The following is a 23,742-nucleotide window of genomic DNA, read 5'->3' as shown; positions in this document are numbered from 1 at the left end:
GCCCGCACCACCGAGAGGCCTCCCGGCCCCGAAGCGCCTAGAGCGGCACCGGAAGCTCCCCGGGCGGGGCCTCGGACCGACTTCCGGCCGCGGCGTGTGGGCGGCGGTGCGGGCTTTGTTGGCTGGCCTGCGGGGCGGGCGGACCCCAGTCTGCGTGCGGGGTGCGTGCCGTCCTCTCGCCACTGGGCGCCGGGTGAGTGGCGCGCTCCGGGCTGCGGGCAGCGGCAGGGTCCTCCGGGCGGACGGGCGGGCTGAGCGCGGCCTGCCCCGCACGGGTGTCCCGGAGCGTGGGCCTCGGGGAGCCGGTCTCCCGGCGCCGTCACGGCCGCGTCCGCCGGGCTGCAGTCCGGCCCGCAGCTTCTCTCCTAAAGAACGTCGTGTGGGTAAATACCCAGTTCCACTCTTGGTTCAGTTCCCCAGCTCCAGGGTCACACCCTCAAACCGTGTAGCCTCCAGCTTCGGCGTGTGTCGCAGCTCTCAAGCTCGCTAGCCCCTCTGAGGTGGCCTGGGGTGGGGTCGGGATACAGGTACGGGTGGCACTGCTGTCGTGTTCTAAGCCTGCCTCCTCTCTCTGGAGCCCAAGAGAGCTCTCCAGATGAGGCTGGGGAAGTGGCGGGATGCTTGAGCCTCTTTGTGCTGGAGGAGACGCAGAGCCGCGGCACCTCTCCCCTGCTGGGGGTGCAGGTCACGGACAGAGTTCTCTCCGGCGCTTGGGCCTGAAAGAGAATTCCCAGGTGGGGAGAGGTGATTCGGCTGCGCTATCCTAGCTCTTCTCTGACGGCTCTCTTTCATTGGAAGTCGCTATCAGTCCCAATGGCCATCTCTGCTGATGTCCCGGACGTCTTAGCCCCTCACACAGTGGCTGCACCCTGGTCATGGGATTCCCCAGGGCCTGAGTAGCATGCCTGCGGTTTCCCAGGAATGCTAGCTGGAGGCCAGCTTTGAGCTAAGGCAGTTTGTCCGTAGAGCTCATGACCACCGTGCGGTGCTCTCTGCAGCATGACTGACTTCACCTGAGGTCCAGTCCCGATGAAAGATAGAAATAAGTGTCTTTTGCCCACCTAGGATCTGAGAGATGCCAATGTCATTGAATCTTCAGGCGATAAACCTTGCTCCTGTCCAGAGGTGGGACTCTTGTCCCTGTTGTAGATGTAATCTTGTAACGATATCTTAATAATGGCCCTAATGACAACAACCCTCTTATGGAAGATACAGACGAGGGGTGGGGGAGGGCTGATGTTTTTTCCACAAGCCTGACCACGTAACTCTAGCCTCTCCTGGAGAGAAGGTGATGGATTCCCTCCTTCCCTAGAAAGGTTTTGGGGGTGATAGGGAGGGCCGAGCTGAGAAGGCCCAGACAGCGTTCTTGGCCAGAGGTGGCAGGGCGCTCCGGGAAGTAGCTGACCCAGAACAGGGTGGTGCCATAGAAGCAGCACCAGGAGCTGCTGGGCATGTCCAGTGCTGCCTCGGGTTGTGGGAGATGACTGCTGAAAGGACACTGAACTCGTCAGGAAAGAAGAAGACCATTGGTGTCCTTGGTCAGAGCCCTGGGAGCAGAAGCCAAATGGCCTGGGGTGGGAGGAGGAGAGAGCAGCCAGCAGCTCCTGAACCTCCCTGAACCTGGTGGACGCTGTGAGGAGGCCACGAGGAAACAGGAGGAGCACACCTGCGTGCTCACGTCCCTCTGGAGCTGCAGTGGCGGCCGCAGGGCAGCCCAGAGGTGCAGTCCCCTGGAGCTCTGCTCTGTGTCTTACTCAGTTACCCTTTTGCCCTTCTTTTCCCATTATTCCCGAGGGTGGAGGTCTGTAAACCTCCCTGTGTCCTGTCTCTAGGCTGTGAGCAGCAGACAGTGACTGACTAACTTGCCAGCCCAAGGCCATAATACCTCTTTACCAATGTGGACCTGAAACAGCTCCCAGTGCCTGCGTGCCACTCCTCCCCCAATCTCAGAGCTACTCCGGGCAGCTCACAGGCCCCCACCCCCTAGATTAAGCTCCCACTCTTTCCCCAGCACTGAGAATCGCCTGTCTCTCTCAACATCAGCTGTGTACTTAGATGATTTCTTGTTCTAGTGTCACAGCAGAAAGGAGGGCTATGTTAGCCTCGCATGTTTTGGAACCAGAATCTGGTGTGTGTTTATTTCCTTTTGTTCATTTCACTCAGGTCTCTTTAAATGAAAGAGTATCGATTTAAGTTTGCTTGCATCCACAGAAGATAAAGGAGCTAAGCAGAAACAGAAAGATTGCTGATTTTCCAGTAAATGTTAATTCAAAGCAAGGTATATCTGATTTGAAAATCTTCCTCTAAAATTAAGGAAAAAATTATGAAAATCATGAAGAGGTACACGTTTTTAAAGCTGTATTCGTGTAAACAGATGCAGGCTTGTGTTCAGGTGGTATAACAGTCATTTTAAATGAAAAAAATCAGCAAATATCACCTCCAAAGCAAACCAATAACCTAACCCCCTTTTTTAAGAAAAATAAAGTTTAAAATATAAGCTTACTTTTATAATACTAGTCCTGGCTGATCTAAGCAAAACATCCTGTAAAAGTGTAAAAAGTTCACACCTGGAAAGGGAAACAAAATCTTTGATAGTGGTAAAGGGCAAGGGACAGACATACCTGGGTCTGAACCTGAGCGCTGCCACGACTGACTTGGTGGCCTTGGGTTATTGACTTTCAGTCTCTTTCTTCATCTGCAAAATTGAGTAAATAACAGGGCTAATAGCTGCCTCATGAGGTTCGAAGGTGTGATGGGACCACACCAGCCACTTGTGCGGCCCACCTGGCTGGGGTGCCAGGGGCCCTTGTAAACAGTGCCCCTCCTCTCCCAAGCCTGAACCAGGGAGGCATGTGAATGGCAAAATGTGCCCTACTACTGATCGGAGCATTTGCTGGCGTGACGTGGGGCTGCTTAGGCTGAGTGCCAGTTACACACTTGCCTGCCTGCTTGCCGGGAGCCCTGGGAGCTGCACCCTCCCCTGGGGTGGGGCTGGGCTGGCTTGGGAGCAGAGCAGAGCATGCACCCTGGTGGGAGAGGTCGGGCTGCATGCCTTGTTATGCTCCTGAAGATTTGACTAACTCCTTCCACCTCTGGGGAAGAGAAATGGGATGAATACATTGGGAACATCCTTCCTCATGACACCAGAGCACAGGGATGGGCGCTCCCTCCAGCGCCTGGCCTGTAGCAGGGACCCTGAGGACCTCTGACAGTAGCGCCGCTTCAAGGCCAGGCGCACCAGTGCGTCTGTGTGGGTGGTCACAAGAATGCCAGGGTGCGTTAGAGATGGGGAGAGTGTTGCAGAGGGATGGGTGCACTGGGTCCTGCCTGTATTTTTGAAAACTGCATGTGTACATAGTAAATGTACAGTCGTTTTAGCAGAGGTCTGGGTGAGTGCGTGTGAACTAGACAGCTGGCAGTGGTCTTGCGTTGAATTGCTGGGGATTATCATTGTCTGTTTTGTTTACCTCTTGAAATACTTCTACAATGTGTATTTTATGTTTGTAATTGCTGAGAACTAACAAGATAGAAAAGTAAAGCAAAACAGGATGTGAGACTGAGTAGCATGGTCCTGACTTCATACTATATTGGGGCAGAAAAAAGGCCAGAGGAGAAGTAATGTCAGTGTAGTGATCTGAGTGGTGGGGTTAAAGGTAATTTAATTTTTATTTTTAAAGTTTTTCTCAACTAGCATACTTTACCTTTATACCCTGGGTGGGTGGGGGGGAAACTAGTTAAAAGTAATTTTTGTAAGCAAGAGAATGATTTTAAACCAAGTTAATGGGCCTCTAACTCAGAAAAGCATTCTCAGCGCATGCGACCAGGCAGTGGTCATAAATGCTGTGGCGCAGGGCACACCGGGAGGGCCACTGCTCCAGGAAGCCGGGCTGCGGGTCTCCGTGGAGAGAAATGCCTCCCGTCTGCTGCTGTTCAGATGCCCCTTCTTGCTGTCGGGGTTCCGCTGCTTTTTCATCGCGGGGAGAACTGCATCTGAATAGTCAGGTGGACTATTACCATTTTTTAAGCATGGGTTAATTTTGCTGTAACAGATTCGAAAATGGTGTTTCCAACAAGAAACGTGGCTTCTCATGTTCCATCTCACAGGCACTTGGGCAGCTCCGCCCCTCAAGGTCTCTGGGAGCCTGCCATGCTGTGTTGTCACCTGTCACTGTGGGCTGGGTGAGGGACTGGGACATGCACACACTCCTTCCATTCCTGGGTCCTTGGCTGGAATCAGTCACACCTCACTTCAGGGCCCATTAAGAAATGTCATTTGCAGGTGGCTGTGTGAACACTAAAATTTCTGTAGGGATTTCTGTCACTAAAAGGAAGCAGGATGCTGGGCGGTCTTCAGTCTCTGCCGCAGTTTACCCCACTGGCCACCTGGTCCCACATCAAGCCTCCCCAAATGCTGTCCCCCACACCCAGCAAGAGAGCAGGGCGGTCACATGGACGCATGCACTCAGGAAGGGGGAGAACCCCAAACCCACAGCAGTTGCTGGTCCACAGCTGCCATGGTTCCGGGTAGAACTTGCAAAGGTGGTCTGAACAAGTGGCCACTGATTGAAGTGTTCCCAGGACCCAGTGGAAATGAGGCCCTCCGTCGACTGAAAGAGAAGTACAGGGCCACTGACAGCTGTTCTGCTCGTAACCCTGAGCTGCCAGCAGCCCGGCTGCGGGTGAGTGGAAGAGTGGGCTGTGCATGGTGGCACGTCCGGACAGACGGAGAAGCTGTGCGGGAGGGAGGGGCGCTCCCGGGCACGTCCTGGGGGTGGGCGCAGTGCAGGCCCGAGTGCTCTGGGATGAACTAGACAGGGGCAAAGGTTCTGCGGCCTCAGGGATGTTCTGAGTTGTGCACTTGAAAATGATGAGTTTTATGGTGTGTGAATTGTACCTTAATAAAAAGTGGGCACACGATTAATAAAAAGCAGACACAAAAGAACATGCTGTTATGACTCCACTTCAATGAGACTTAAAACAGAGATGCTTAACCATCATAACAGAGATGCTTAACCTTGGAGGGGAGCGTTTTGGGTGACAGAAATGGTGGTGGTTAGATAGGTGCATGTGAGGCGTTTGTCAGAGGGGTTCATGTGATGTAGCTGTAGCAGAGGGGCAGGGGAAAGATGTGGGAAGGAAGCCCGGCCTGGACGTAGAGCGTGTGTAGCCTGGTTACACCTGCTCCCTGGGCTGCGCCCTCTGCCCCACTCTGTCCTCGGAGGCACATCCTTGTCTTTGGCAGCCACGTTGCAAATGGGTTTTGGATGGCATCCCTTCGTGGGGCTGCACAGCAATCAGTTTGCTTCCTGCTGGTGCAGATTTCGGGTGGGAAGTGGACTCAGCTGGGGAGAGCCCTCAGGTGACATGCCTGGAAGGCAGGCAGGATTGGGCAGTGAGGTTAAAATTGTGACCAAGGCACATCCCAGTGGATCTTGGGGGCTAGTATGACCCTTCTGAGTTGCCCCAGGTGGAGGCAAGGGCACTGGCTGGGGTGTGGTAGGCTGTGTTCTCAGGTGGCCCTCTGAGATTCCTGGCCCCTCATGTCCAGCACCTCCCAGCCACCAGGTTGGGATTTCAGGGATGTAGTGAAGGTCCCGGTCAGTTGCCAAAAGGAGCCCTGGGAAGACGAGGTTTTCGGCAACTGGTGGCAGAGAAGTCACGGCGGGGGGGGGGGGGGGATTCTCTGAGCTGTTCTGCCAGGAAGACAGGTTTTCCCAGGGAGCCACAGCACGTAGCTGAGACAGTTCTACAAGTGCAGGGAACCAGATTCTGCTGATGGTCTGAGTTTGGAAGTGCTTCCAGATGAGACCTCAGCCTGGCTGACACGCTGTGTAACTCAGAAGGGTCCCAGTCCTGCCAAGCTGGACCTATGACCTGCAGCACAGAGGTGGCAGATAGACACTGTTTCTGCCGTGAATTCTGTATCACTCCATAGTGACGGGCAGCTTCCAGTGGGAGGCCTTTCCTGGGAGGGGCCATGGCTTTGGCAGGTTCCTGCCTGAAGGCGGTTCTCAGTGGAGAATTCCAGAGCTGGAGGGCAGCATTGCTCTGAAGAGGGGAACTGGGTGCCACGTCCTGGTGACCATGTAAGGTTAAGTAACCAGGCTTTTCCAAAGCAAACATGCCCATGTGCAGATCCCAGAACCCCCAGGCCTCCCTGCACCCTTGCCAATCGTGAGCTCCCTGGAGACCATCCCTGCCTCAACTTCCCTACCATGGACTGGTTTTGTCTGTTTTTGACCTTTGAGTAAGTGGAATCACACAATATGAACTCTCAATCGATGTTACATCTGCGAGGTTCGCCTGCGCTTTTCTGCGGGCGCTCTTTTTCACCGCTGTTTGTTTCTCCCTTGTCGGAGGACTCCTCAGGCCACCCTTTTCTCTGCAGATGGGTATTTTGGTGGTCGTCAGTGGTGCTGCCGTGAACCTTCCAACTCCAGACTTCTGCAGAGCAGGTCTGGGGTCACTGAGTAGATAACGGGTGGGTGTAGTGCCCAAGGGGACGTGTCTCCCTTAGACTGCAACAAGGACACCGACCCATGTAATGCGGGAGGGAGCGGCGTGGGCACCAACAGGTGGCTGGTAAACGTAGTGGGAAAAATGGACGTTCTCACCTCATTGCTTTTGTTTTCTCCCTGAAGTGAGACACAAGGTCATCAGCCGAGAGGGAGGGCAAGTGTTGGACGTTTGTGAGGAGAGAACCAGGAGGCGGCCCTATGGGAGACTCACCCAGGTGTAGACATTGCGGGCAACTCTCAGGGCCCTGTTAGGCAAGTGCTTGTAAACATGGAGAGAATGCAGCCAGCAAGGATGCAGACCAGGTCAGGAAGCAGGCTGAGTTTTGGCCGAGGTGCGGTTTTCTCGTGCATGTGGTAGAGGAGCTGGGGCTCACGTGCAGGAGAACGACTGATACGTAGCCTGCAGTGAGTGTGACACCATAGACCGACCATGCTGCGAGGAGGGATGGAGGACCTGAAGGCAGGAAGGGCAGTGGACAGGTGATGAGAGCGATAAACTTGTGTTTCTTTGGAAATAGGTCTGGATTTTTGAATGGAGTCCAAGCCACTTCCTTCCCCTCTGCTCCCTGGCCAGTCGGGCCCCTGAGGTCAGAGGTGGAGCCCAGGGAAACCGCCCCAAGGGTGAGCCGAGCACTGTGCTGGGTCAGGAGTGTGGGCAGAGGGACACTTTGCTCTCCCACTCCTTGGATTTGCATTTTATCCCCTACGTGCTCCAGCAGATTCCCATCTGTTAACAAAGGGAAAGATAACCTTTCTCTTATTTCAGGTTCTGACAGGTGACTCGAAGGCAACCCCAGACTCTGAATTTCTGAGCATGGAAATCTGCAGACGGCAACGTCAGAAGCCCTCACGGTGATGGAGCTTGCTGCCCCTGCATCTGGGGGGGCCCCCGAACTCAGGTTGAGGGGGCTGTTGGGAAACCTGGAAGGGCAGAGCCTGCGGAGCTGTGCCTCCCAGGAGGCAGGTTTCAAGCAAGTGACGGTCACCCACTGGAAGATCCAAGCAGGAGAAGCAGCCCTGGTGGGTGGTAGGTCAGGGGGGAGCCCGGTCCTGAGCTCCAACCTCCTCATACTTCAGAGAGAGCTTATAGAAGGGGAGGCCCACCCGCACAGGTGCGACACACACGGGGAGGGGTTTGGCCAGAGCGCCCGCCTTGCCGAGCACCGGCGAGCTCACACTGGAGGGAGGCTCTACGTGTGCGACGTGTGTGGGGAGGACTTCGTCCACCTCGCGGGCCTTGGGGAGCACCAGAAAACGCACGCGGGAGAAAAGGCGTTCAGGTGCACCCAGTGTGGGAAGGGTTTCTGTCACAGCGCAGACCTGGTCCGGCACCAGCGGGTTCACACCCGCGAGAGGCCTTTTGAATGCAAAGAGTGCGGGAAGGGCTTCAGCCAGAGCTCGCTGCTCATTCGACATCAGAGGATTCACACAGGCGAGCGGCCCTACGAGTGCAACGAGTGTGGGAAGGCCTTCATCCGCAGCTCCAGCCTGGTCCGGCACTACCAGACCCACACGGAGGTGCGGCAGTACGAGTGCCAGGAGTGCGGGAAGGCTTTCCGCCACCGCTCGGACCTCGTGGAGCACCAGCGCATTCACACCGGGGAGCGGCCCTTCGAGTGCAGCGAGTGCGGGAAGGCCTTCATCCGCAGCTCCAAGCTCGTTCAGCACCAGCGCACCCACACTGGGGAGCGGCCGTACGTCTGCAGCCAGTGCGGGAAGCGCTTCAGCCAGACGTCCAACTTCACCCAGCACCAGCGCATCCACACTGGCCAGAAGCTCTTCCAGTGCAGTGAGTGCGGGAAGGCCTTCTTTCTGAGCTCGTACCTCATCCGACACCAGAAAGTCCACACCGGGGAGCGCGTGTACGAGTGCAAGGAGTGTGGGAAGGCTTTCCTCCAGAAGGCGCACCTCACAGAGCACCAGAAGATCCACGCGGGGCACAGGCCCTTCGAGTGCAAGGACTGCGGGAAGGCGTTCATTCAGAGCTCCAAGCTCCTGCTGCATCAGATCGTCCACACTGGAGAAAAGCCCTACGTGTGCAGTTATTGTGGGAAAGGCTTTATTCAGAGGTCAAACTTCCTTCAGCACCAGAAGATTCACACTGAAGAGAAACTCTACGAATGCAGCCAGTATGGGAAAGAGTTCAGCTCAGCTCCAAACTTTAAAAGTAACCAAGATGTTCACCAGGAGGGACTTCCCTTGAGTAAGACCCCTGTACATTTGGGTAAGAAGTATGTAGGTCAGGGGGAGCACACGGACTCGTAAGTGACGACCCTCCACCTTGCCGATTGGGGTCTGGAAGCGCATGGCAAAGAGGCCTGGTTCACGCAAGTTTGGATGTGTCTGCGTCTCCCTACGTCACGGGCGGGGCTGCCTCCGCAGTGGACCCCTGCCAGCCACTGTGGCAGTGCTGGCCCCCATCCTCCTCTGTGGGAACATGTGCCCTCCAGGGAGCCATGCGACTGGACAATTGGCTGAGCTGGCACAGTGCCGGGGCAGGAGCTGGGCCGGGAGAGAAGGTTCTTGTATCTTACTGCTCCGTTACAACCGCCCCTGAGCTCAGTCCTGTTCCAGTCAAGTTCAGAAGTGTGTATCTCACCTTATTAGTTTAAAAGAAGATTGTTTAGCAAATTTTGGTCTATCAGAAAGGCAAGTTGGAGAAAGGTACTTCCTTGTCCAAGTCTGCGGATTGGTTCCCTGTTGTCCTCGGGATAAACTCCAAACTCCCTGCACTTCCTGGAGCCCCATCTGCCACCGGTGAACTCGCGGCTGTTAACTGCCAGACGTCCCCACTCAGCCAAGCCGCTCCAGCCTCCTTTGTCTTCGCTTGGATGTCGCTCTCTGCTCACCTGGCTCCCCGGACGCGTCAGGACCCGCCTCAGGCCCCTTGCTGGGCTCAGCCGGCTCCCCCGCCTCTGCTTCTGTTGCTTGTTGTTCATTCACCTGTTAGTGCACTTCCTTTGATATGTCAACATTGTGTTTCTGTACCATCTCTTCCATTATTACACTGTTAATTCCTGGAGAACAGTGAGCATATCTGACGGATTTATGTGTCGCTGGAGTCTAGGGTGAGGTATAGAAGGAGCGCGCCCGAGCTGTGTGCTGGGCTTTGTCCTCTCTGTAGTACTGATTTAAAAAACCTGTTTGGATGTTCTTTTTGTTGTTCTGTTTTGTAACACTATAGCCTTCTGGTCTACTGGAAACGACTTCCCTCTCAGCCCCGTTGGCTTTTGCTTGCACTTCATTCAGTGAGGCCAGTGTTAAGACTAGCGCCCCTTGTGTTTTTTGCTATCAGAGCTTATTCAAGACTGTCCACTTTTGAGGGGACCCTTGTCTTCACTTAGTTGTGTGTGCATCTTCCTAATTCATTCCAAGGGCTCACAGTCCTGGTGCACTGCATGACTTTTTCCTGTCTCAGCAGTTCCATGACTGACTCCAGTTCTTTTCCCTTTCCCTGCTCTCTGGATCGCTTTGGCATTGATTTGTAAATGTATTGCTCTACAAGGACCAGCCCTAAAACTGGGGAACAGTTAAGACTGCCCACCTCGAGTCATCCAGAGCCTGATGGGGAACTGCACGCTGAGTGGAAGTACACATGCGTCCCTGTCGTGTAGGAGCGTAGGTAAGGAGCTGACTTACTCGGCGTGGGGGTCTGGGACAGCTTTGCAGAAGAGGTGACACTTGAACTGGCCTCCAGAGAGAAGCAAACATGTCAGCTAGAGAGGCGAGTGATCCTGGAGCGGGAACCTGCGGAATGGGAGATGTGGCGGGTCCCTTTCTAGGAGGGGCTGTCAGAAGCAGGCAAGTTCTGTTACCCAGCGGCAAACTGTCTAGCAGAACTATTAAGTTGTTGCCTCTGAATTTCTTTTATCTAAACATTTAACAAAACAGCCAGTTTTGAAATGATTTAAAGCAATGTTTTGCCCATGAGGGTGTATTTTCAGTCTTAAATTCCCACAATGCCAGAAGCCTTAAGGGGGTAAATAATTCAAAAAGAGCATACAGTACTCCATCCTTTGGGAAACTCACCATTACTAGAGATGTTTCAGGTGGTATAGAAGCAGATTTTATCAGACCATTTTAACCAACTTTGGTTGAGGTCCAGTTTCCATACAGTAGAACACCTATTTTTAAGTGTACGGAATTTTGACATATCCATGTACTTGTGTAACCACCATCACAATCAAGAAAAATAACAGTTCTCTCACCCAGAAATGGTCCCTTTTGCCTTTTCCTGGTTAATCCCACGCTAGCCCCAAGTAACCACTTTCTGTCTGCGTGGATTAGTTTTGCCTGTTCTGGGGTTCACGTAAATCGATGCACATGGTATGTAATCCTGTGTGTCTGACGTCTTTCACTTTGGCACGTTTTGAAGACTCAGCTGAGTACTTCTGCTTCAGTAGCTCTTTCTCTTTGTGAGTAGTGTTCCATTGTAGGGGTAAACAGTGCTTATTATTCACCTGTTGGTGCAAATTTGGGTTTCCAGTTTTGGCTGTTATGAATAAAACTGCAATGAGCATTTGTGTAAAAGTGTTTTATTTGGACATGCCTCTTTATTTCTCTTGGGTAAGTGCCTAGGAATTTAATTGCTGGATTATGAGATACATGAATTTTAACTTTATAAGGAATAGCCCAGAAGTTCTCTATAGTGATTGTGCCATTGTACCCTCTGCCACTGTCAGGGCTCCAGTGGCCCACGTCCTTATCAACACTTGGTATTAGCCCTCTTCTGAAACCTAGTGGCGTAGGTGACACCTTTATGCTTCTGGTTTGTGTTCGCCTGCTCCGTGATGGTGAGCATCTCTCCATGTGCGTGCTGCCAGTCTGTCTCACCTTTTGTGATGTGTCTGTTCACATCTTTTGCCCACTTTAAAGTTGGGCTGTTTGTCTTGCTATTTACTTGTAAGAGTCTTTTCTATTTTGGGTCAAAATCTCTTCCAAATACATATTTGTGATGAGTATTTTTTAGTCTTTGGCTTACCTTTCAATTTTCTTCAGATTTAACTTAAAAAAATTTAAAGGTCCAATTTACCAAAAAAAAAAAAAAATTGGGTGGGATAATTAAGTTTTTTTTTTTTTTTTTATTTCTTGATGGAGGTATTGAGGATTGAACCCAGGACCTTGTGCATGCTAGGCATGTGCTCTACCACTGAGCTACACCCTCACCGCCCCCCCGCCCCCAATTTTTAAAATAGTTTATGCTTTTTGAGTTCTAGCTTGGTTTTTTAAAAAGCCTTTTTCCCATTGACATTGCCAGTGTGTAGAAATTGATTTGACTTTTGTAATTGACCTCATATCCTGCAACCTAGATAAATTCATTTATTGGTTCCAATAGCTTTTTTCTAGATTCTTCAGCATTTTCTGTGTAGATAATCAAAGAATGTTACCTCTCCCTTTCCAGTTTATATAGACTTTGTTCCTTTTTTTTTTTTTTTTGTTTTATTGCACTGCTAGGGCGTTCTGTACAGTTTTCAGTAGAGGCGGTGAAAGGACGTCCTTGTCTTGATACCAGCGTAACATTGCTCTCAGTTGTGAATTAGTCTCCCCACATCTATTTTCTGAAGTTGTTTGCATAATAATATTTCTTCCCTAGGTGTTTGATAGCTTTCACCAGTGAAATCCTGGGGAGTTCTTTGTGGGAAAATTACAAATTCAATTTCTCTAACAGATACAGCACTTACTCAGATTTTTCTATTTCGTCTTGTGCCAATTTTGGTAACTTGTATCTTTCGAGGAATTACTTATTTCATCTAATACAATTGCATAAAGTTGGCATAAAGTTGTTAAAGTTTTTTTCATTGTTTTTGTGCATTCCATTTTACTTAACTAATTATACTTGAAATGATGTCCCCTCTTTCCCTGGTGGAGACTGTGTCTTGTGTTTTTCTGATCAGTCTAGCTAGAGCGTTACCCACGTCCTTAGTCCTTTCAAAGCAGCAGCTTTGGTTTTTCTTGATCTTCTCTATTGTCTCTTGTCTATTTCATGAAAGTAGAATCATTTTCTTTCTTTCCTTCTCCTTTGAGCTAATTTTCCCTTCTCTTCTCTAGCTTTTGAAAGTGGAAGCTTAGGGCTTTAGTTTTCAGACCTTTCATCTTTTCTGACTTAAACGTTTAAAGCCAGCAATTTTCCTCTAAACACTGCTTTAGCCGCATTCCCTAAATTTTGATACATTTTCATCACTTCCGGGGGCCGGGAAGGTGGGCGGAACTCGCGCGCACCAGGAAGACGAATGCCTGGAGGGGCGGGAGGGCCGCTTCCGGGAAGAGCACTTCCGCTGGGAAGTCAGCGGAAGTGGGAGGCGGGAGCAGCGGGGGGAGGGGCCGCGAGCGGGGGGAGGGGCCGCGAGCGGGGGGAGGGGCCGCGAGCGCGGGGCTCGGCCGGCTGCGCCCGCCCCCCACCCCCCACCCCCGGCTCTCCGCGGCCCTGCGGGGTCCGCCCGCCGGTCAGCAGTGCGCCCGCGGCCCCGGCTGCCCCAGCGCGCCCTCCGCGCCTCGGCTCGTCCGCCCGCGCGCTCTCCGGCGGCGCCCTCCCCGGGCGACCCGTCCGTGGCCGTAGGCTGCTTCCGCGTCTGTGACTCCGCCGGGCGCTCCGGAAGGATCCGGGTGTGGGTCCAGCTGCCGGCTTAGTCTCTAAGGCACCCCATCTCCGCGCCCCGGTTCACGGCTCCTCCTCTGGGGGAGCCGCGTCTCTCGCCTTGCCTGCGCTTCAAGTCCATTGGCGTCTTCGGTCATTCCCGCCTCTCCCTTTCCGCCGTCCCCGCCTCTGCCCGGCCCCCTTCCTCTCTCCGCTCGACTGTCGGTGGGCAGTGGTCACCTCCCTGTCTTCCCCCCGCCCCGCCCCGCTCCGCCCCGCCTTGCCGCCTTCTGATTTTGTTCACCGCGGGGGGATCTTTCTGAAACGTAACTTGCCACAAAGGTCTACGTTAGACCTTTCCTGCCTTTCCTGTAAAACCATGGCGCAGGATGCCCTGGGTACCCTTGCCCGCTCTTCTGGCCGTGCCTCACACAGTCCTCTCTCAGTCGGCCAAGTGCAGCCGTTGGAACACGTAGTGGATGCCCAGTCCAGGGAGCCGTTCTTGTTTTATCGCTGTGATCAGTGGCTGGAGGAGCTCGGGTTCTCCTGCTAAGCGCTGCCCGAAATGCCTGTGCCCAGTGTACCTCCTCGTGTGTTTATAAGCCATGTACATCTTTTGGTGAGAGAATCCAAATATTATGTCCATTTTAAGCTTCATTTTTCTTTCTGTTACTGGTTGGTAGGTGTTCTAGTGCTGGATGTGAGCCCTTTGTCAGATACACGTACTGCGGATATTTTCTCCCAGTCTGTGGCCTGCCTTTTCATTTAACTGTCTTTTGGTAAGGAAAAACTTTTAATTTTGGTAAAGTCCATCTTTGGTAAAATAGCATTGTGTCTTTTATTTCTATTCCTGAACACATGCAGTTTGGGAAGACTTTTCTCCCCGTGTCATGTGACCAGACGTCCGCAGATCGTGGGAAAAGCGCTAGAGGTCTGCCCAGTCCTGCTGCTCCCAAGAGCACAGATGAGTCGAATATCAGGTGAGGTCAGAAGAACAGTTGGCGCTTCTGCTACTGTGGCCAGGACTGTCTGTCACAGAACCCCTGACAGCACCATCTGAAGAGCCTTGGGAGCTGGCCCTGGACCTTGAATCGGCACCTGAAGTTGGCTCTTAAGGTAGCCGTGTTCACTACAGGGTTTTGTGGGGAGAGGCGACCTCTTTGTTGTGGCTTTATAATTCCCGCAGCAGCTGCCAGTGTCATGGCGCTGGGGTGGCCAAGACCTCTTTGTTCTAAACCTGAGGCATGTTTTCTCGTGCAGCCCCAAAACCTGCTGAGTGGGGTTCACAAGGGCACCAGCTCTCACTCGGAGAACTGGTCAGGGGACAGGACACCTGACCCCCTTCCTGTATGAGTGCTGTTGCAGGTTATCTAAATAACTGGTGAAGGATTTTGATTTTGTTTTGTTTTTGAAGAATTCCGGAGAGAAAAGGTTGGGGCTGTGAAGGGCTAGCAGAGCGCCAGAGGCACTGCATTGAGGGACCTCTCACCCCAATTTGAGCAAACCAGCTACAAAAAGCATTTTCGAGACAATCATGGACATTTGAACGTGACCTTGGTATTAAGGACTTTGTGATGATAATGGTGATTCTGTTTTTAGAAGTCCTTATTAAGGATGCATTCCGACACACTTATGGGTGAAATGGCATGATGTCAGGGATTTGCTTTACAATTCTATAAAAAGAAGAAACAAAAAAATACTGGCAAACGAGTTGCTTGAAGCTGGGTCATGAGTATGTTTGAATTTTATTTCACAGGGTATTTATATTTTAAGGTCATTAATACATACTGAAGGAGGTTGGAAATAGCCATTAGGTCATGTTTGGGTCTGTGTCAGTCAGCTCGGCCTGCATGGCAATACACACAAACCAGGAGGCTTAAACAAACAACAGGAATGTATTCCTCACAGCTCTGGGGCCGCAAGTGTGAGATCAGGGCGCTAACACAGCCAGGTTCTGAGGAGGATCCACTTTCTGGCTTGCGGACGACGCCTTCTTACTATGTGCTCACGTGGCAGAGGGAGGGAGAGCCCTGGTGTCTCCTCCTTTTTTAAGGGTTCTGTCCCACCATGGGGCCCCACCCTGATGACGTTATTGCACCCAAAGGCCCCACCTCCAAACACCACCACGTTGGGGTTAAGGCTTCACACTGGATTTTGTTTGGAGGTGGGTGGAAACAATTCAGTTTGCAGCAGCAGTTCTCTGGGTCAGTGACCAGCTGGGAGGGGGTCACACAGTCATGGCCACTGAGGCCACGCGAGCATGGAGCCCAGGGCCCTCCAGAGTAAACAGATCTCCCCACTGGAGCATCCACGTGGCTTCTCTTTTGTTTATAGAATCCAAATCTTTGCACCAGTGCTTGTGTTTTTCTTCCAGTTCAGAGCTGTGGGCAGGACAGTGGCTAGTTTGTTCCCAGCCAGCACGTGGAGTTGTGAAGGCCCTCAGGGGGCCTTTCAGCGCAAGTGTGAATGGCCGGTCTTGGACAATAAGCACTACAGAGACAGCTTCGTCCTGCAGGATCAGCTGGCCAGGGGCTGGGTCACTGGTTCTGGTTTGTAATCCTTCACGATGCTTTTACCTCCTGCTGTGACCATGTGGGGTTAAATGTGAACAATTCAGAATCACGAAATTAACTACATTCCACCTGCCGATGATTATGGATGGATCCCAGCAGGTTACCCTAGCGCTTGGCGGCCGCTGCACAGCAAGCACACCGGCTCCCCTGTGCTGGCTGGTTAGTCCCAGACTGCAGTTTTCTCTGTGCCTGGCTCTGCGGGCGCCGGTGGAGATGGCTTTGAGGGAGCGGCAGCTGGCAGGCGGTGAGGGACACAGCGGCCTCCGCGTGCACTTGCACGTTGTTCCTGACGACACGCTGCCATCCTGACACCTTAGAAGGAGAGGCGTGGTAGTGAAGAAATGTGAAGACACCATAAGGTCTGCACTGCCAGTGCCCTGTTGCCATGTCCCCAGGGGCAGAGTGGTGGGGTCCTTGAGGTAGGTGTCCCATAAGGTGTACCAGCCTTCTCAGGGCAGGTGCACCTGGCCAGCAGCTTGCTGCCCCAGCTGCCACTTTATCTGTATTTATCTGGGGCAGAGGATATATGAGTCACCTTGGGACAGGACAGGTGTGCCGCTGGAGACTGACAGCTGAGTCTCGTCCCAGGTCTGGGCCCTGGTGCTGTGGGGAGTCCACGCCCTCACACACGTTCTCTCCCTGACTCGCCCAGCAGCCTTCTCGGGACCTGGCCCACAGAGCACAGCATCCCACACCTTCCCACTTGGGGTGCAGAACACCCAAGCTGGTGTGTTGTTGCTACCTCGTCCCTGTCTGTGACCTATTGAACCCCCCTCCCCAGGAGTCCCTGTGGTCTGACTGCCAGCGTGAAAAGTGTAGACCTTCCCCTGGGTGGGGGTAGGGAGGGGTGAGGTCCTCATTCCCTTGACCAATAAATTAGGCAACTTTATCTGGAAAAGAGAGCCGAGTTCACGTTGTTTTAGTGAAATTTATTCCAAGTTACAGGTCAATATAAGCCTCACACTAAACAAAGGATCCCCCTGGGAAACAGCAGAGACTAGATCCCCCCACCTGGTCCTCAGGCCAGAGGGATAGTCTGCTGACAGCGAGTGTGTCCTCGAGTGCTTGTCTAGGGCCCTGAAAGTGAGCACATGATTTTGGCTTGTTTCCCTCAAAGTAGTGGAACCACACCCTCCACGTCCTTCTGCTCATGTATTTTGTCCGCCTCTCAAGGAGCCTCCTCGTCCCTCCCTGCTCTTAATAGCTTCGTGGTTTCCATAGCTCAGGACTGTGGACGGCCTCTTCCTGCACCGAACAATTTTACTCTGACGTCTGTTTGTGTGAGTGGGTTGTATCCGTCTCCTGGGACAACCATACCCCAAATGTACCTCAAAAGTGCCACAAACTGGGTGGCTGAAGCCAACAGAAATTTATTCACCCCAGTGTTCATAGAAGCACTATTTATGATAGCCAAGACATGGAAACAACCCAAATGTCCATCAACAGATGACTGGATAAAGAAGGTGTGGTACATACATACAGTGGAACACTACTCAGCCATAAAAAAGAATAAAATAATGCCATTTGCAGCAACATGGATGGACCTGAAGATTGTCACTCTTAAGTGAAGTCAGCTGGAAAGAAAAAAATGCCATATGACATAATTTATATGAAGAATCTAAAAAATAATAACAATAATAATAAGGACACAAATGAACTATTATTTTGATTTCTTGAATCTGTGTCAGCACATTTGACTGTCCTTTATGATTAGTTACCACATTCTGTTGATTCTTATTTTGTAGTTGGCTTTATTCCTTTGATAAGTATGTAAGTTTAAAAAGCTAAAGATCTAATCTGTTCTTAGAAACAATTAGCACATATATATAAACTAAAAAAAAGTGCAGTATACTGTATATATGTATTTACATGCAATATAATGTGTATGTGCAGTCAAACTGTAATTAAATTCTACAAAATAAGACTGAAAAAGGAAAAATAAAAGACAACGGAAATCTGTCTCAGTTCTACAGGCCAGAAGTGTGAGGTCAAGGAACTGGCCCAGTGGTGTACCTCTGAAACCTGCCTCTCAGCTCCTGGTGGTACGGCCATCCTTGGCATCCCTTGGCTCGTGGCCACGTGGCTTCATATCTGGCTCGGTTATCGTGGGTCTTCCCTGTGCGTCTCTGACTCCTTGTAAGGACACCAGTCCGATTGGATTAGGGCCTTCCGTACTCCACGGTGACTTCATCTCAGCTAATGACATCCGCAACAACTCTGTTTCCAAGTCAGGTCTCATTCTGAGGTCAGGATTTAAGCATCTTTCACGGGACACAATCCAGTCCACAGCATATTTGCAGAACAGACTCCTGGAAGAACTAACTCATCAGGAACAGACAGCCAGGGAGGTGGGGCGGCCACGCGCTCAGGCTCAGCAGGCTGGCGCCCCGCCCCGCCCGGGGGGGCCCTCCCTCCCTGGGCCCTGCTGTCGCTGGCACTGCCCTGTGTCCCGGGCAGCTGCTCTTCTCCGATGTGCACTGGCTTTGGGTTTCTTCTTTAGTGCCTGCTTTTTCCGGTAGGTTTTCGTTGGCTCTTTTTCTTTATAGTTTATTATAAAGTTATGTTTTGTCTATTTGGTCGCTGTAAATATTTTTTCCAAATTGTCATTTATCTTCTAATTTATAGTATATTTTACCATAATGCTTTTCATGTTGATTTTCCTATTATAATCTTTTCTTTTATGCCTTGGAGTTTTCTTTCTTGTTAAAGACTGGCTTTTTAAAAAAATTATAGTCAGTTACAATGTGTCAAGGGGGATATAGCTCAGTAGCAGAGTGTGTACTTAGCATGCATGAGGTCCTGGGTTCAATCCCCAGTACCTCCAATCAATCAATCAATCAATCAATCAATCAATAAATAAATCAATAAATAAATAAATAAAATAATTAATTAAAAAAAAAACCAGTATGTCAACTTCTGGTGTACAGCATGATGCCCCAGTCATGCATATACATACATATATTCATTTTCATATTCTTTCCCACTAAAAGTTGTTACAAGATACTGAATATAGTTCCCTGTGCTACACAGTAGAAATTTGGCTTTAATCTATTTTTATATGTAGTGGTTAACATTAAAAAGTGGCTTTCTACTCCTCAGAATCATAAAAGGATTCCACTACTTTAATGTTTTTACTTAAAAAAAAAAAACTAATAGGCTGTACATTTAGAGCAGCTTTAGGTTTACTGAAAAATTGACCAGGAAGTATGGATTTCCAGAGCCTCCCCAGCACCCCACCCCGCGCTTCTCATCTCACTTCCGTGTGGCTCGTCTGTAGTAGCTGATGTACCAGCACTGATGCGTGGTTAACAAAGGCCATGGTTTGCCTTGGGGGTCTGTCTTGGTGTTGTATTCTGTGGGTCTGGATGAATACACAGACACGCATCCACCATGTAGCATCGTCCCCACTCAGTGCCTGGCATCACCAGTCTTTCAACTGTCACCATGTGTTTTTGCCTTTTCCGGAAAGTCAGAGTGGGAATCCCACAGTAAGCAGCCTTTTCAGGTGGGCTTCTCTCTCTTTGTGATGTGCATTTAAGGTTCCTCCATGTCTTTTCATGGCTGATGGCTCATTTCTTTTTAATGCTGATTAATATTCCATTTTCTGGTTGGACTATCATTTATCTGCTCACCTACTGAAGGACATCTCGGTTGCTCCCAAGCGTTGGCAATTATGAATAAAGCTGCTATAAACATCTGTATGCAGGTTTTTGTGTGGGCATGAGTTTTCAGCTCCTCTGGGTTGGAGTGTGATTGCTGGGTCCTGTTGTATGATTATGCTAATTTTGTAAAAAACCACCAAACTATCTTTCAGAGCAGCTGCACCATTCTGTGTTCCCGCGCCAGCAGTGAATGGGAGCTCCTGTTGCCCCATCTCCTCCTTAGCACTTGGTGGTGTCAGCCTCTGGGACTTCAGCCATTCTAACAGGTATGTGTTCACTTTTTGTTCAATGTTTGGATCTTCAGTCACAAAGATCCAGGCTAGCCTGATGGTGAGGGCCCTTTACTTGCTCTGGTGTCCAGCCGTCCCCCTCATCCCCATCTCCACTCTTGCTCCAGGGTCAGGCCTCTCTGCGCCAGCGGGCTCTTTGCAGAGGGACAATGCAGGCCAAGGCAGGGAGGACCAGGTCGTCTCCCTCCCTGCACGTGCAGCCTTCCTCTGCAGGCTGGGTCGCTGTACCCACAGGGTGCCCTGTGCCCTGCCTACCACACAGCCACCCACTCCCCTGCTCTCCAGCCACAGTCTGTGTCAGCATCCACCCTAGCCCAGCCTGGCCTGGTTCACTGAACCCCCGGAGGTGCTGCTCTCACCTGAGTCCTCATTGCACCCTCTGAGGGGGCCTGTCCAGTGGCACCCTGCCCCTGCTGAGGTGACCAGAAGCTAAGCAGGGTCAGTGGCTTTTTGCGGGAGGTGACAAAGCAAGGTTGTGGGTGGGCTTGCTGTGGTCCTGCTCACCACACTGGCCTGGAAATCCTAGGGAGGGTCTCTGGGTGGCATCGGGAAAGCCCCCATGGCGCCTGCGTGGTGAGCAGTGGTTACATGGGGCAGGAACCACAGAGCAGTGAGCAGGGGACAGAAGAGAGTGGTCTGAGAGGGGCTTAGACTGGAGGTGCCCATTAGGGCCATCCCACCCCCTCTGCTGCTATGTGTCCCTGGGACTGGTATCCCATGTGGCCCAGCCTCAAGGCCATGCTCTCCTCCATCCCCATAGCCGCTGTCGGGGTGGCAGGCAGCCTGATGGGGCAGACGAGGGCTGAGTTTGAGCTCTCTGTTCAGCAGCAGATGCCGGAAAGCCATGCAGGGAATGAGGAACTACCAGAACTAGCCCAGCAGGATTTTTAAAATAAATTTTTTTAATCAAAGCATAACATACACACAGATATGTCCTAAATGGTAAGTATGCAGGTGGATAAATTTTCATAAAGAATAACAGTGTCTAATTTGTGGGTTAACAAAAGGCAAAGCAGAACTAAAATCTTATTATCAATAGGTTCTAAGTCAGGAAGGTATGATGGAAATTTAAAGCATTCTGAGGGTTGGGAGGAGGGTAATAATATTATCTTCATGAATTATAAACTTAAATGTGCTTGTTAACATTTCTTAGGTGACCACTAACAGAGAAGAGTGTGATTTCCACACAAGTAGAGAAATGAAAGGAGAAGGAGGGGTTCAAATGAAACACAGAGAAAGGAGACAGTAAGTAAAAAATTAACTGATAAAAAAAAACTTCCATGAATACCGTAAATCAACCCATGTAAAATAACTACACTCCAGTCAAAAGACAAAGATTGTCAGACTGTATTCTAAAATATAAGAACCATTTATACTGATTCTAGGGACACATCTGAAGTATGAAACTGACACCCATAGAAAGGGGTGTGCAAGACAAAACGAGAAGAAAGCTGGAGCAGGCTGTGGGCAGAGGCAAGGAACACTGCAAACTGGTAAACGAGTCAATTCACAGAAAAGAGCTAGTACTAAACTTGTATGCAACTAATAATTGCTTCAAATACATAAAGTAAAAATGACAGAACTACAAAGAAATTGACAACTGCCTACTCTGGGTGATGTCTCTCAGGGAGCTATTTCATGGAAAGTCATGGGCTGGAGGGTCTTGAGGACAGGGGCTGTCTCGGCAGGAGAGAGTGGTGTGCCAGATGCTGGGAAGAGTGCCTGGGAACAGGAAGTGTGGAATATGCTGCTCTTCAGTAGCTTCATAATTACCAAGAAACTCTATCTAAATCTATTGATTTAACACAACAAATTAAAATAAAGGTTTGAACAAGGTCCACAAGTTGCATTAAGTGGAAATGTGTCTTAGTCTGTCAATTGTTAAGAACCCCCCCCCTTTTAAAATTCCTTGCCATTTATTTTTTGGGGGAAAAAAAGTCATTTGCCTTATAGAGGATAGGATGATTACATCCTAACTGTCTTTTAACATGTTCCTCTGTCCCCTATATTTTGTATACATAGTTAGAGCTAGAAGCTTGATTATTATCAGAGTTTTGTTTCTTTTTTTTTTTTTAAATGGAGGTACTGGGGATTGCACCCAGGACCTCACTCTACCACTGAGCTATACTCTCCCCCAGTTTTGTTTCTAGTTGAGAATGTTTTGTAAGTTGCACAGTGCAGACGCACGTAAGTGTCTCACTCTTAGCAAAGTTAAGGTCATTCAGGGGCTCAGGAGATCAGCTGGAGCCATCTGTTATCCTCATTAATCTTTCACCAATAGGCTTTAGCAACCATTATGACATAAATATTTTTTCTGCACTTATAGGTGGAATTCTGTACATAACTTTCCTTCACCAACAATTTGTTTATCCTGAAATTCAGTTCATATGGGAAAGGCAGAATGGATGTGATTCTTCATTTACTAATTTTCAGAATACTGGATTATTGTGCTAGGAACCTTCAAGATGACCAGTGGAGTGGGGTCTTACGGTACTTTAAACTCATGCATTTTGTATATCTTATGTGTTTCTACTCAGTGCATTCTTTTTGATGATGAAATTGTTGGCTTGGCCCATCAGGACCCTTCACCCTACTCTGTCCTGACAGCTCTCTCTCTGGGAACAATCTTGCTTTCTGGCACAAGATGCAAGATGTTCTGGACTCAATTTGTATTATTTCCTTCCCCAAATCTCACAAGAGCCCTAGTTCCTTTTAAAGAGAAATGGTTATGGAAACTTTTACCATCCTGGGTTTCAAGTGAACTCTTCCAAGAGAATCTGTTTGCTGCTTCCAGTCATCTACAAACTCTCCCAACCCAGATCGAGAACATTTAGCTAAATTTTCACCAGGAGGGTAGTGGGAGGGCCATCAAGGTACACAGGTCATGAACAGGAGCTCCGTTTTTGTTTTGTTTTGTTTTGTTTTTACAAGGGCCTGTGTGCTTTATTGCTTGTGCTGCAAATGCAAATGAATACAATAAACCTCTTTAAAAAAAATAAGGCACGTGAGCAGCCTTCTGTGCAAGTTCCATATTATTTAAAATTTCTATTGGCTAATAAATTATCTTCACTCTAGAACGGGGGAGCTCCGTTTTAAACCTGTGATCTGAACTCCTCCCTCCACCAGGCCCAGGCCTGCCACGTGGGTGTGCAGTCCGTGGTCCACGGTGGAGTGTTGGCCCTGCAGAGCCCCGAGGGTCCCTCTGGGTCTGCGCCCACCGCATGGGCACCACCCCGACAGGAAACCATCTCGCTGGTCAGGCTCTGCAACCCAGCACTCCAGTCTGAAGACCTAGCGTTTTTAAAAACCTTGCTCTGTGTTGGGCAAGTCCCTACCCCTTCGGCCGGCACTGAGGGTGGGTGGGGCCTGGCCTCCCCCACGCTCCACCTCCCCGATATAGCCGTGGATGAGTGCAAACCATACCTGAGGGACACCGTAATAACTGGCCTGTGCGCACTGGGACTGACAACTGAATGTGATGCAGGGCCCTGGCAGAGGGAGAGGCCACAAAGGATACTATTGGGACAACTGACATTTGAACGTGAGCTATGGATTAGCTAATACTATATTCCCCATACCAAGTTTCCTAACTGGGATCACTGTACTGCGGGAGTGTGGTAGGATGTCCTTGTGCTTGGGAAACACTAAAGGATTTAGCTGTGAAGGGGCAAGCCTCTCGAACTTAATCTAAAATGTCTCAGGAAAAAATGCACAGACAGAAACAACCAAGGTGCAGAACACAAACTGCTGTGGAATCTGGATAAATGGTATATGGGATTTCCATGTGTTACTTTTCTCTAGGTTGTAAATTATATCAAAATTAAAAAATTATTCCCGGGGGAGGGTATAGCTCAGTGGTAGAGTGCATGCACGAGGTCCTGGGTTCAGTTGCCAGTACCTCCGTTAAATAAATAGGTAACCTAATTACCCCCACCAAACCAAGGTTTACAAAAAGAAAAAGGAAAAACTTACCCCCAACAGGTTAAACATTAAAGACTCCTGTGGCTCTTCGTGCCGCTAGAGCAAAGGCACACCCCTCCCAATGGCTCTCCTGAGCAGCTGGCCCCACGCTGGCGCTCTCAGCCACGACATGCCGCAGGCCAGCTTCTCCCTGGCCTGCTGGAC

The 23,742-nt window shown here is 50.4% G+C and overlaps 1 protein-coding gene across 10 annotated transcripts; it reads left to right on the top strand.

Annotated features, from left to right (window-relative positions):
* The first annotated feature begins 63 nt into the window (after window positions 1–63).
* Window positions 64–22,649, top strand: ZNF623 (zinc finger protein 623). 10 transcript variants are annotated; one of them, XR_010376992.1, is made up of 6 exons: window positions 13,020–13,711; window positions 13,957–14,208; window positions 14,507–18,180; window positions 19,480–19,593; window positions 20,771–20,862; window positions 21,003–21,090. XR_010376992.1 is itself a non-coding variant. In XM_064476752.1 (3 exons), the coding sequence occupies exon 3, from the start codon at window positions 7,374–7,376 to the stop codon at window positions 8,781–8,783; it is 1,410 nt and encodes a 469-aa protein (XP_064332822.1). In that variant the 5' UTR covers window positions 206–6,455; window positions 7,037–7,139; window positions 7,285–7,373; the 3' UTR covers window positions 8,784–11,037. The 10 variants fall into 10 exon arrangements, 4 of the variants coding, with proteins under 4 accessions (XP_031295658.1, XP_064332822.1, XP_031295661.1 ...); XR_838678.3 differs by lacking the exon at window positions 14,507–18,180 and adding an exon at window positions 21,944–22,637 and having other exon boundaries at window positions 13,040–13,711; window positions 21,003–21,110; XR_004132624.2 differs by lacking the exons at window positions 14,507–18,180; window positions 21,003–21,090 and adding an exon at window positions 21,944–22,649 and having other exon boundaries at window positions 13,037–13,711.
* The last annotated feature ends 1,093 nt before the right edge of the window (window positions 22,650–23,742 follow it).

This window comes from Camelus dromedarius, chromosome 20 (assembly GCF_036321535.1).
Source record: "Camelus dromedarius isolate mCamDro1 chromosome 20, mCamDro1.pat, whole genome shotgun sequence".
Lineage (NCBI taxonomy): Eukaryota > Metazoa > Chordata > Mammalia > Artiodactyla > Camelidae > Camelus > Camelus dromedarius.
Note: the sequence above shows the minus strand (reverse complement) of the source record. Positions and strands in the feature narration are given on the sequence as shown.